The sequence below is a fragment of the Rhipicephalus sanguineus genome, chromosome 2 (genome assembly GCF_013339695.2).
Source record: "Rhipicephalus sanguineus isolate Rsan-2018 chromosome 2, BIME_Rsan_1.4, whole genome shotgun sequence".
Classification (NCBI taxonomy): domain Eukaryota; kingdom Metazoa; phylum Arthropoda; class Arachnida; order Ixodida; family Ixodidae; genus Rhipicephalus; species Rhipicephalus sanguineus.
Window position 1 is genome coordinate 24848712 of NC_051177.1, and position 12906 is coordinate 24861617.

The 12906-nt window shown below is 43.3% G+C and overlaps 2 protein-coding genes across 2 annotated transcripts in view; both read left to right on the plus strand.

The window, feature by feature from the left end:
• LOC119382556 (E3 ubiquitin-protein ligase MYCBP2) overlaps positions 1 to 986 on the plus strand; it is a 130594-nt gene extending 129608 nt beyond the window's left edge. The window contains exon 78 of the mRNA XM_037650305.2: positions 770 to 986. Within this exon, the coding sequence (XP_037506233.1) occupies positions 770 to 885 (116 nt within the window). The 3' untranslated portion in view covers positions 886 to 986. The remainder of the gene's footprint in view (positions 1 to 769) is intronic.
• A 5595-nt stretch (positions 987 to 6581) lies between these two features.
• LOC119382558 (COMM domain-containing protein 5) lies at positions 6582 to 12476 on the plus strand. Its single transcript, XM_037650307.2, has 7 exons — positions 6582 to 6752; positions 7009 to 7169; positions 7257 to 7285; positions 7416 to 7466; positions 7567 to 7662; positions 7748 to 7823; positions 12345 to 12476. Exons 1-7 carry the CDS (start codon positions 6623 to 6625, stop codon positions 12453 to 12455), a joined length of 654 nt encoding a protein of 217 aa, XP_037506235.1. The 5' UTR covers positions 6582 to 6622; the 3' UTR covers positions 12456 to 12476.
• The last annotated feature ends 430 nt before the right edge of the window (positions 12477 to 12906 follow it).

Here is a 12906-nt window from a genome sequence, read left to right on the forward strand (position 1 = left end):
ACATGACAGGCTTCTGTTGCTTCTGGACTTTGGATTCAACCTGCAATGGCTGTAGTAGCTATTGTCAGTTGCAACCTTGCAAAAGACAGCAACAAACTCAAGCTCACGGTACCATAGTATGCCAGCTTCCAGACTTCACTGGTCTTGAAGCAGATTAAACTTGTAAATGCATGTTTATATTTTATGATTGCCCTAGAATTACTCACTTCAAAAGATGCTGTTATCGACATCAGATGTCAGATGTCATTACATGTGGCCTCGTGGTAGCTCTGCCAAAAAAAAGAAAAAAAAAAGAAGTCTTTTGGGATTGTAAGGCAATAACAACTGAATGTCATTTTTTGCGCCCTTGCGACATGGGTATTTCTGCTTATGCTCTTACAGGGACCACAGTTGCACATTTGTTTTTCACTTGCTGCTCATGCTTCCATTGAGTGGGCATGGCGATGTGGTTCAAAGAGTAACCACACATAGTAGAGAAGCGACCACTAAGACACTGTAAGCAAAGTTAGCAACGGCCACACCAATGTGTCATCACAGTTTGGTGCTTGCTTTGATTGCCAGTGCCAATGCCCTATGCACATCTATTCGATTTTCATTGTTCTTCCTAATGTGTGATTAGTGAAGTCCAAGTGATGTTGCTACACACATAGACATATCCTGCTATACATTCTATGAGCTACATGTTTGGCATGCCTAGTTCAGAGTTCTGCTCTGATTTTGTGCACTACTGGGTACTTATGCAAGTTTTTTTTTGATGGGCTGTGTGCAGGACCCAAGGCGAAGCAGCTAGAAGGAGAAGAGTGCCCTCTTCACATCAAGCACCCACCTACGGGTGAAGAATTTGCCCTAGGATGTGGAGTGTGTCGGAACACACACACTTTCTAGAAATCATGTGATCTAAGGAACACTTGGCTCATTCAGGCTTTGTTCCTTTTTTTCTGGTCATGTATTATATATGAAAATAATATGCAAGGTTATGCATTGACTCCTTGTGCACTGATTCTTGACTGAACTTACTCGGGGGAGAGGGGGGAGGGGAGGACATTTTCAACTTCTCGCTTTTGAGGATATGTTGCTTCTCGTGTGCATGTAATGGCTAGACCAGAAGCGGTAGATGCTATGAAAGAAGAAATTTTCTGATGTTGGCAAATGCCCTTACCTACGATGATGAATTGTGCTGTACTATATAAAGCAGGGGCATTGGAAAAAGTCATTGCTCGAGAGTGTAGCACCAGTTATAATACGGGTGATACAAGTACAAACACATAGCCGGAAAATGTGCAGCCTTTTCTTGATTCACTAACAGGCTATAGTGATAAATGAGTCATGGCAATGCTTCTATTTTTGTGGGTGGCATCACAGATCCTACCCTTCCGTCATTCCACCTGATCTTGCCATAGCACCTTTCGGCTAGGAAAGGTCTGAGAACCCGCTTGTCATTTCTCGAGCCTTCAGCATCCGTTATCTTTATGCAGGAAAAACTTCATAAACGCTGATCCATAGACTGGGTTAGCAATATGCATCAGCCTCTTGCGTAGATAGACGCCTGTTGCCTGTTGGCCGTGCACACACATTTGTTCTTTATGGCTGATAATGTTACAGTAATCCTAGAAAACACATTCCCAGGAGGACCATTTTCCGATTCCCGAATCAACATTTCCTTCATTTTCCAAATCACACTTGGCAGTGAGACTGCATTTTCCTTTTTTGCAGAAATGTTGTCTAATTCTTGTGTCTTTTTGCCTTGCCATTTCTAGGCAAGCACACTGTACATGGTACATGAAATGTGAGCTTGCATGGTACAGGGAACCTAACTAAAACTCACACCTCCGCAAATATTTCGTGCCCTCCCCTCCCTATTTATGAAATGTTTCATGCTCCACATGAAAAATACTTCCAAAGCCTCTGTCCACTCTTAGGTATGTCTGAAGCACACAGATCTCCTAACACTTTCGTGACCGCGGAAAAATCGGTTGTTTTTGGCTAGTCCGGGAAATATTTTTTTCCTGCCACAGAAAATAATTGATGCTAAAGTGTAGGGTATCAAATGATAGAGGAAGAATTGATCTTTCCAAAAGTATTAATTCCAAACAACGGATTTATTTCAAATATAATAAAAAATTATCAAACAAACAAAAATGCATCAAAAAGAAAAAAAAAGATTCATAACAACATCAACGCTACTCTGCAAAGGGTAAACATTAAAAAAAAAATCAAAATATATGTTTGAACGAAAAGCCCTCCTAGATTAATAGTGGAAATATAAGCTCTGTAAGTACAAAGTATATTTACATAAATACAAAAATATAAGTCCTAGTGCCTATCAGGCCACCGCGCGATGCAGTTTCTCGATGCGGTGAAACAAAGGCTGGCTGCACATGTTTCGGAAAAAAAAAATTTTTTTCTGTTCAGCTTTCCTAGCATAGTTTGCAGTTCTGGTATTTTTCAATTTTCGTGTGTATTCGTTGAAATGAACAGTGTAGCCTGTTCCAAATCTGCAAAAATCCATAATTGCACCCTAATTTGACCTTAGGGACGGATCCATGAACCTCCCTCCATGGATCCATCCCTCTCATTGTATGTTGGCTTTTCAAAAGTATGCATCCACGCATACTTCTCTGTGTGGTTGAATATCTCTCTGACGACTTGTGCGGTGAAAAACAACACGAAGGTGCCGCCGCGCAGCACACCGGAGCATTGGGTCAAAGTCCACTCCGCGCCGTCTTCGCGGAGAGAACTGCACTCTTTCTGCAGCCGGCGCCAGATGCTCCCGCCCGAATGAAGTTAACACCTTGCAGATAAGAGCTGTTATTTTTAGTACGCACGGGATACGTTTACATCGACGCGCGGCAGCGATAAAACGACCCGAGGAGAAGACAAAACTTACCGGCGGATAGCTGCTGATGTTCCGGGGAGGTTTGATGCACTTTCGCCGTCCATACTGAAGCCTGGCAAATCGAAGTTGTCTTCCGTGTCTGTGCTGCTACCATCATCCAGAGATTCCCGCTCAGATTAATCGGAATCTGTCGAAATTCGCCGTTTCTGTGGAGCACCCGTGAGCGACGTCGACGCAAAGTCTGAAACAACAAGCGCTCACCTACCCGACTGCGAACGAGCTTTAAATGTGTCCCTGCGGCAGAAAAAAGAAACTCGCAAACAAAACTGATAAAAAACATGTTATTTTACCCTTTGTATTGCGTTAGCTGTCCAGAACCGCTCAGAGAGTGCCAAAACTTGAACTTGAAGTCATCGATAACATACTATCGATAGGAGTAGGTGCGGTCACGAAAGTGTTAAAGAGTCCCTGAAACAGTTCTTTCTAAATTGTATAAGGGCTGAGGCCACAACTAGAGCAAGTAATTGTCACCATAATATAAGCGAAGCACCTTGAATCAAGGGAGCAAAAGGTGACTAAAGGTCACGTCCCTCTAAAGCTATTCCCTCTGCCCTCAACTTCTTTGCTGAGCGGCTAAGCCCTGCCTTCCATAATCCTTTGCTGGTGCGCTGCACACCACGAACGCCATGATCTGTGTTTGGGTGATATCCGCACCACCAGGTGCTATTACAAACCCACCCAGCCAGTCGCACTTTCTCTCTCATATTAGCCAATCAGATCAGTCGCACAAGTAACGTCCAAAAACAATGCTGTCTCAATATAAGGGCAGCTGAAATTTTGGCATGGCTGCATGCTGCAAACTGCAGCGATGCACCTGTTGAAGAACTTGTAATAAGCTGCAAACTCTATGGAAAGCACTTAAATTGGTCTGTTAATGATCTGAAGGATCCATACTACCAGCTCATTGGGTTTGTAAAAAATGGTCAAGACCATTTCAGGATCCGCTAAATGATTTTCAGTGGCTTCCTCGGTTAAACTTACTCTTGGTTACTGTTGTGCATGTACTGTTGGGAAACTGGTTGTCACTCTGTTCTCTGGCATGAATAGAAATTCAGTTTCTTGGCATCTATACCTTTGAAATTTGGTAGGCATTTTTTGTAATTTTATTACTTTTCGGAGCCTATTCTTTTACAGTACTTCCATCATTTTCTGGCACTTCCACCATTTTTGGCATTTCGTTTGAAAGATTGCTTGCTTGCATTTATATATGGAAGGGAACGGTAGAGTGTGACAGTTTTATTGTTATATTGGCAGTGAAGCAAGTTCATTACTGTTAAAAGTTGCTAAAATGTGTGCACATGCGCATGCATAAATTCTCGTCAGAGAGCTGGCAGCACTCTTTTCTGTTTATAATTATTCATGACTATAAATAATACTGCAAAGATTGTACATAGCCCCACTTCTCATTGTGTGCTTTCTCTTAATCTGTCTTCTTTTACCCCATCTCCTTGCTGGCCCCTGCTTAGAATTAGGTGCTAGCCTTCCACTTTCTTTTGACTACTACGTACGAATAAAAGTAGCTTTTCCCATAACCTGACATGTAAGCTGATAATGAGATGGAGGAATGAATTCATGCATACACAGAGCTTCCTTCTGTCATCGTGTCAGCTTCCTTCTGGAATATTTCTAGCTCTTCATAAGAGCCCCATAATAATTATTCAGGTGCTTGAATATTAATGCAATTTGCTTCTCTAGTGCACTCCAAGATGTAAAATTAGCTGCTCCAGAGTGCTCCCAGATGCAAAATTATCTGCTCCAAAGTGCTCAGAGATGGAATTTTTTGCTGCTCCAAAGTGCTCCAAAATGGAAATTTTGGTGCTCCAAAAATTGCTCCAAATCAGAAGTCCTCGGTAGCATCAGTGAATTGAGCTATGGCGGCTGTCGTCCCCTCGTCCACTTTGTCGGCTATTTCTAAATGTGGCTAAATGTGACTACAGTGAAACCTCGGCTATACGATCACGGTTATACGATCACAGCTCATACAAATTTCAGGCTGATACGAATTTTTTGTTGGTCCCGGCCAAGGCCCATTGGCCCGCAATATAATGGAGTACGGTTGTTGCGAACCGATTTTCACCCAGCGACGTTTGATACGAACGTACGCTACCGCCCAGGTACGAAGGGGTGCTGCCCGCGCTGTCGCGGAAGACGCGCCAAGCACGTGCGAGCGCGAGAACGCAAGCGTGGGCATGCGCGCCGCATTGCCAAATCGTCAGAATCACGGTGTAAGCAAAACTTGTCTTACGGTCAGAATAAACCTTCAGAGACATGTCACGGCCTCCGAGATTGTGCGTGCGAATCTTTGAGGCTCTTATGTGCCTCCGTGTGCCTTCGCGTTTAAATTACAGAGGACATTAGAGGACATACTTTTTTTTTCTAACGCGTCAACGCGGACTGCTCTCGTTGTACTGTGTTTACACGTGCCTGCCTCGTGCATCAGACATCCCATGAAAGGTGGACGAGGACCGAAAGATGGCGAGGACGGTCTTGGTGAAGGAGTCAGGCCTCACAACGTCAACATGCGCGACCGTTGAGGTCGCACTTGTGCGGGCACGGCCTTAAATCTCCCAAAAAACATCCCCAACATCTCCGCGATAACAAAATCATAACACAGGGCCGTGATTCTGTAATTTTGGGGCCTTGGTCCATCGCGTCAAAGCGCTTCTTTTGTTACTTTCGCCGCAGTACTCCGGTGTCTTGCAAAAAAGTATACTAATATATGGAAGGTGCTGCTGCTCACCTGGTTCACTAATACGCGCGTACGGGCCGTATATTTACGAGTGCTGGTATGATTTCCGACATCTAAAAACTTAACTGACAATCATTCAGGGTTCTTCCTGACGTTGCTGCCGCCCTGAAAAACAATAAATGAAAATGTACGCCAGCTTTCTTTTGTCGCATGCTAATTTTCCATGCTTTCTGGTGATACGAATATTTTTGTTGGTCCCCTGTGTGTGTGTGTGTGTGTGTGTGTGTGTGTGTGTGTGTGTGTGTGTGTGTGTGTGTGTGTGTGTGTGTGTGTGTGTGTGTGTGTGTGTGTGTGTGTGTGTGTGTGTGTGTGTGTGTGTGTGTGTGTGTGTTTAAGACCCTTAAATATATTTGGATATGTGTCGCACTTTCTGTGCATGCACATCTCATCGCGATTGTTTCAACAAGAATCATCATTCGCCTTCATCTTCACGACGTCACTGCACCTACATCTCAACTGTGCATCTGATTTGGTATTTGCATTTTCACGTAGCACCGTGGCATAGACGTTGCTTGACATTGTACACACATTTCATATGTGTGGTAGCGGGAACCAATTGTTCTGCATTTCTATTTCGAATGGAATGTTTGTTTCACTGTCTCAGACATACAAGGTAAGAAAAGTGGAACCCAGAGTTGGAGCTGCCAGCATATAGAAGCTCTGTAGCTGCCAGATAAAAAAAATACATAAAAAAAGCTTCTTTGTCCTATCATTAGGCTTGGAGTAGTCGCAATAAAACCAACAACAGCTGACCCCATTGAACCCTCGTGAGGAATTAACGCCAGCGCGCTAAAAGTCAAAATAAAATTTAATAAATAACGGAGAAAAAACCAAAAAGGAAACGAAATTACATGTTTCGCACTTTCGCATATAGTTTCCCGCCATATTACAACCACATAAACGTTTCAAATCCAAGCCAAAGACGCTAAAAATCCGATAGCAGCCACATTGCGTCGATTGCGTGAAGGTGTTTAAAAATGGCGGCGGGAGCGAGCATTGCCACCGAAAGAGTGCTGTTTTTAGGGCCTACGATTCCGAAAGAAGTAAAATGTCTGAAAAAATTTCTACCAAGTATGGAGAAACAGCTTTTCCGCGGCCTTCTGAAAGGTGAGTGTCTGTGTTTCATTAAGTGTTGCCGGAGCAGCTCCACAAGCTCACTGGTAGGCGTGTCAGCTGGTCCCAATATCTGAAACCAGGCTTCGAAAGCCGTTTGTGCAGAGCTCGTAGTAAATAACCAGTGTCTTTATAGAGCTCTCGATTGTTAGTACATTATGCTTTAATTCCACAAACGCGCTAATTATTCTCGTTGCGCAAAGGGCATCTCGTTTCTTTAGCTTGCGCTAAAAGTTATCACCTATTTCAGTTGCCGTCGCAGACTTCGAAGGAAGAGAAGTAAACCCTAGTGTTTACGATGAATTGCGATCCCGTTCGGCTGACCCAGACACGTTGGACGAGGTCTACAGTGCACTGCACACATTGCTTCGGGCTGCTTTGAAGCTACCATCTTCGGTACTGAAGCAAGAGGTGTGTTATGTGAATGTCATTTCGCGTTATCAGCTCTTGCTTTGTCTAAACTCTTTTTTTTCTTTTTGCTTGTTCTGCCTCCTGCAGGTTTTTAGAGAAGACCTTGATGCACTGCGGTAAGTAAATTCCATGAAAAAATAAAAGGAAAAAAAAAAGTTACACTATCATCGTTGTTCATATTTTACTCGGGACATACTAGTCGTCAGTGTTACCCTCTACTATTATTTTTTTTTTGTTACTTTTCAGTATCCCACCAGAATTTGCAGGAGACTTGGTCAGTGTGGTCTTTGGGTCCAGGTGCGACAGATACATATTTCATAGTCAGTTTACCAGGGCTACTAGCATTCTTCATTTTTAACACTTCATGTTGTCATTGATTAACATTTTGTTTTCACAGACGGGACAATATTGACCAGCACAGTGTTGAACAAGGCCCTAAGTGCCCAACACTAGCGAGCCTGAAGTGGAGAGTCGATGTTACCATATCAACAAAGTGAGGACACGTGCTAAGATCTACTCTGTGTGCTCTATTAGTCTTAAGAGGCTGTGTGCTAACTGAGATGCTGCACTTCTTTCAGTGCCTTGAGTAGGGTTCTCGAACCTGCCATACAGATGGAGATGGAAACATCTGACGGTGAAGTCCACACTTTCGAAGTGAGTCTTGCAGAGAAGATTGCAAAAACAAGAATGTGCTGTACTAGTTTGTGCCATTTAGTGCCTGGGGTTACCGCCTGGCCAGTTATTCCCTAATGGTGGCTAATGCCGGTTCAAACCTCCCCCCCCTTCCCCCTCCAAACAAGCACACCATTTTCCAGTTTTTGAATCCTCACTAAATTTGTGCATGTATCACTAGCCCTTTGCTGGCAATCCATTCCTAATTCCTTAAACTGTTCATGGTCATGAAACTGGCCATGTTATGGTCGTGTTATCCTAAGTTGCGGTCATGGAAGTCTATCCTTTTTTTTGTTACTATTCTATAAGCCCAAATGCAACTTCTAGCTTATACAAGTTCTCTGTGGACAACCACTGACAATGCTTCTCACATTAACTGGTACGACCAGTTTGGGTCACGAGCCAAATAAATGCACATTTATTTTCCTTTCAAAACTATGTGCAGTGGTCTGCTGGCTTTACCTGCTGCCTTTTAAAACTTTGAATGTGTGTTAAATTTTATAATGCCTCTCAACAAGCTTTTATTGTGTGAAGTTTGTATTGTTTGTATCACCATTTAACTTTATTTCCATTTTGTTTATATTTTTGCTTGCTACTTATAGAAAAAAGTACACCACCTCCTCAGAGCACAAAACTGGACAACCAAACAAGCTTCCGTGTCTTCATTGTTGTTGCTAGATTGAGATATTGTAGTCAAGTTAACTGGTGCGCACATTCTCTGTTGCTTGGTTTATGATGTGCTAGTAGCACTAAATGCCAGTTTCAGCGATAGCACCCACCACACTTTAATTTCTTGAGACTTTCCAACCTGCTGCAAATTGCCCCGCCACGGTTGTCTAATGGTTATGGCGCTCGACTGCTGATCTGAAGGTCGCGGGATCGAATCCCGGCCGCGGCGGCTGCATTTTCGGTGGGGGCGAAAATGTTTGAGGCCCGTGTACTTAGATTTAGGTGCACGTTAAAGAACCCCAGGTGGTCTAAATTTCGGAACCCTCCACTACGGCATCTCTCATAATCATATCGTGGTTTTGGGATGTTAAACCCCAGATATTATTATTAACCTGCTGCAAATCGACATGACTAAAAAGTAGGGCTGTGCGAATATTGGAACTTCAGAATATTTTTCGAATAGTGGTCACTGTTCGATTCGATTCACCCCGTAATTTTACTGTTCAAAGTGTTCGAACTTCCGGAAAATAAATACAGCGGTTTCATTCTCATAAAATCAAATCACAGTGCTTCTAAATGATGTACATAAACTCCATTCTCCTCGTGAACATCGAACTACCGGAGAGGTTAACGGCCATCACCACACCCTGATGTTATAGCTTGACCAGTGCACCTAGAAAGAGTGCAGCGTAAAAGTGCGAAGTGCAGCATCTGCTTATACTTATTGGGAAAACACAGTTTCGCCACAAGGGCGAAGCAATGAATGCGATAGCAAGAAGTTGGAATGTCACTCGAAGAACGACAAGAAGCTCGAAACTTGCAGCGCACTGCTGAAGCACAAAGAAGGTCTCTTGAAAAGAATGCACAGGTATACAGGATAAGAGTAAACTAACAACTGTCACAGTTATTACGTCTTTGTGCTTGCAGATGCAGGACATGTAATGTCCAGATACAGGACGTCATGTTAATATACAGGACACCACGGCGACGGCAAAAATCCGCTGAGAATGTCCATATAGTTGATAAAAATGCAAGCACATTGCACCCTCATAGAAAGTAAAATTTATTACTTTGCAAAAGAAATTGTTTTGTTTTTGGTCATGTTTTGCACTACATTTTAATGTGAAAGTGTTACTTGGTCAGGTTTGCGAAAGCGTGCACTCGTGGCGTCCGCAAAAGGCATGTGCGGGAAATGCGTGACATCTCCTACCGTAACTGATGCCGGCACCAACAACTGCTGCAGCAACTGCTCGCAGCCGCGTAATTGGAGAGGAAAATCCCCGCAGTAGAAGAACTCCCGACTTGAAGGGAGCATGCCCTTGTGCGCTACATCAGTTGGCCTTCAACTTCTGTGGAGGCAGTGTTGCAGCAGCAGTGATTTGGAACATGTAGCTGCAGCGAGTTCGATGCCTACGTTGTAGGCTTAGCATCGACATTGCCAGAAGATTCGCCAATGTTGTGATTTATAGCACCTCGACGGCCAAATGGAAGAGGACATGTAAAGTGTTTTTGACACCACTTTGGTTGTATCGAATCACGTAAATAAACACAATTCGGCCTCGGCATTTCCTCATTGTTTATAAAGCAACTCAGGAACACCACTTTGCAGCACCCCTCTGCAACACCAACCTAGCCAAAAGAAATGCTTTCATGTTCCCATCTCAAAAATATGCTTGGGATGCTCTGCAACTTTTTTCTGCAATTTGGCTTGGAAGTATGAGAAAAATATTCTATTCGATTTGCACTCAAATTTTGATACTCGAATTCACTTCACATCCAAAATTTTGCTATTGGCATTTCTCTACTGAAAAGTAAAGTTCAGCCTTTATTTGATACAATGCGTGGCATTGATCACGGAAGCCTTCCTATGGCAATTTTTAATAGTCTATCAAGAAGTGTCAATAAAATTTCTCGAGGAGAAAGGATTCAAGGAAACCTAAGGCGATCAAAATTAATTTGTCGTTTCTTGCTATGATACGCCTCATCTTAGGCATTGGGTTGTCATATAAAAATCCAGAACATTTATATGAATGAAATATATCTATGGATTTGATGATTAATAACAAATCAGAAGAAGTGCACGCACATATAAAAAAAAATTTGGCAGATCCCACGTACCGTGGGAATCGATGTTATGCGAAGCATGCGCGTTATGGTGACTGTGGCGTAATTGTTCATATTGAGCGAAATGTTACGGAATGACGCTAGAGAAATATGGAAGTGGCATACGCACGCTCATATGTTGAGGCATCGCATATCTATTATATAAACAGTTGTTTATAATTGCGTAACGATAGTAGCAAAAACATTGGTGTTACCAACACCAGACGCGGTAAGATGATATGCAGTGATTATATTCTTCATTACTGGATAGCGCGAATCTGAACAAGACAAAGAAGGAACATAGATGCACAGGACAGGCGTTACCGGCAACTAAGCTTCATTCAAGAAAGTTTCTCTAGATATATACACAGCCGAGTGGCACGTGCAGACGCACTGCACGTACGTTACAGTCACAGTTACAGTTGTTATGTTTATACTTGTCCGTTCTGACGGAGAGCGTACAACAAACCCGTGTGTATGTGTTGAAGGGGTTCTTGACAGTTCTTGAACAAGGTCATCATCGCCGTGGTCACTGAGCACCAGCAGCTAGACCGGACTTGTTAATCAGATCCTTTCATGATCGCGGCTATGAGGAGTCAAATGATCTATGATGCCTCCTGTCATGGACGTGGCAGCGAGATCTTTTGATGCCCTCTCCACATCCAATCCGTCTTTCACGCAGTATAAGGACCAAGTGTTGTTGGGTCTTGATAAATCAATGTTGAAGTCACCGGTAATGATGAGAGGCCTGGTTCTCTCAGCAGATTTATTGTAGGAAGCATTCACGCCGGTTTTTGCGTAATCCACGTGGTCCACGTTGTGGACCACGTGGACGAGTGGATGGTAGTTGAGTGTCTTCCAGGGTTGTTCTGTCTTCAGTTTCCTCACTTTCCTTGCGTCCGCCGCGGTGGTGTAGCGGTTAAGGTGCTCGGCTGCTGACCCGAAGGTCGCGGGTTCGATCCCGGCAGGGCGGTCGCATTTCGATGGAGGCAGAATGCTAGATGCCCGTGTTCTGTGCGATCTCGGTACACGTTAAAGAATACCCGATGGTCAAAATTTCCGGAGCCCTTCGCTACGCCGTCTCTCATATCATATCGTGGTTTTCGGACATAAAACCCCAATTATTATTATTATCATCACTTTCCTTGCGTGTCAATGTGTGTGTTCGTGGCTACTGTGTTGGTTGAGACTTTGTATCACCTGTGGCACATACCCGCATAACATTGACTCTGGTTTACGGGTATGTGCCACATGTGACTGAGAGAAAGGGTTTCATGACGTACACGACAGGTATTTTGCGTTATTCATGTCATGACCAGTGAATCGTGTTCGTCATACACTGATCCCCTGCTATGCCAATTTTGGTATATTACAAGTTATGGAGACGACCAGGAGAGCGCCCAGACGTAGGCGGCTATTTAGATAGATAGATAGATAGATACGTAGATAGAAACGGCCAAAGTGCCTGAGGTTCGCTAAGAAATGCTTCGCATTTAAAACATTTTTCTGTTTTTGCTGGGGCTCGCTTTTGTATGAGCACGTTTACTCGGAGCTCACCACAAACGAGCATATTATGATGTGCATGCGTGTGTGCGTGTAAATAAGCATATCACATGCAGTTCACCTCTTTTATCCTAGAACTTGCATGATGGTTTGTCTTAGGCAGTGTTTTGACCATCATTGAAATAAAGCTGCTCAAACAAACTTTTCTTTCTGTGAATTATTGTGCAGGTTCAGCGAGCAGAGTTCCACAAGCTACGTCATGCTGTTGCCACAGCATTGAAAGAGATGGAAGAGCTTGAAAAAAAGGTCGAAAAAATGCCACTGCATTCGCAGCAGTGATAACTACAATGTGCAGTAGAATTCAACCAACTTTTATATTAAAAGGCGTTTGTAAGATGTCTATTTCTTTGACCATTACTAATGTTTGTCATTATAGATGACATGCAGTCACAAAAGCAACAATATTGGTGTGAGTGATAACATACACAGTGTGTCTACTAAATTTCGAGACTGGCTTTATTAAAAAATAATGCAGAAGAGATTTGCCCTGATTGGCTGTTAATCTTCAATATATGACCCTCCTTGTTGAACACAAGCTATCGTACGGCTGTACAGTTTCTGGATTCCTTTCTGGAAGTCCTCTTGCCCAACAGTGTTGAGATCCTTCGTCACCGCCCTTTGGACGTCCGAAATTGAGATGAGATGTTTCCCTTTTAGCGTCATTTTGACTTTTGGAAAAAGAAAATAGTCTGTTGGAGCAAGGTCAGGTGAATAGGGCAAATGGTTGAAA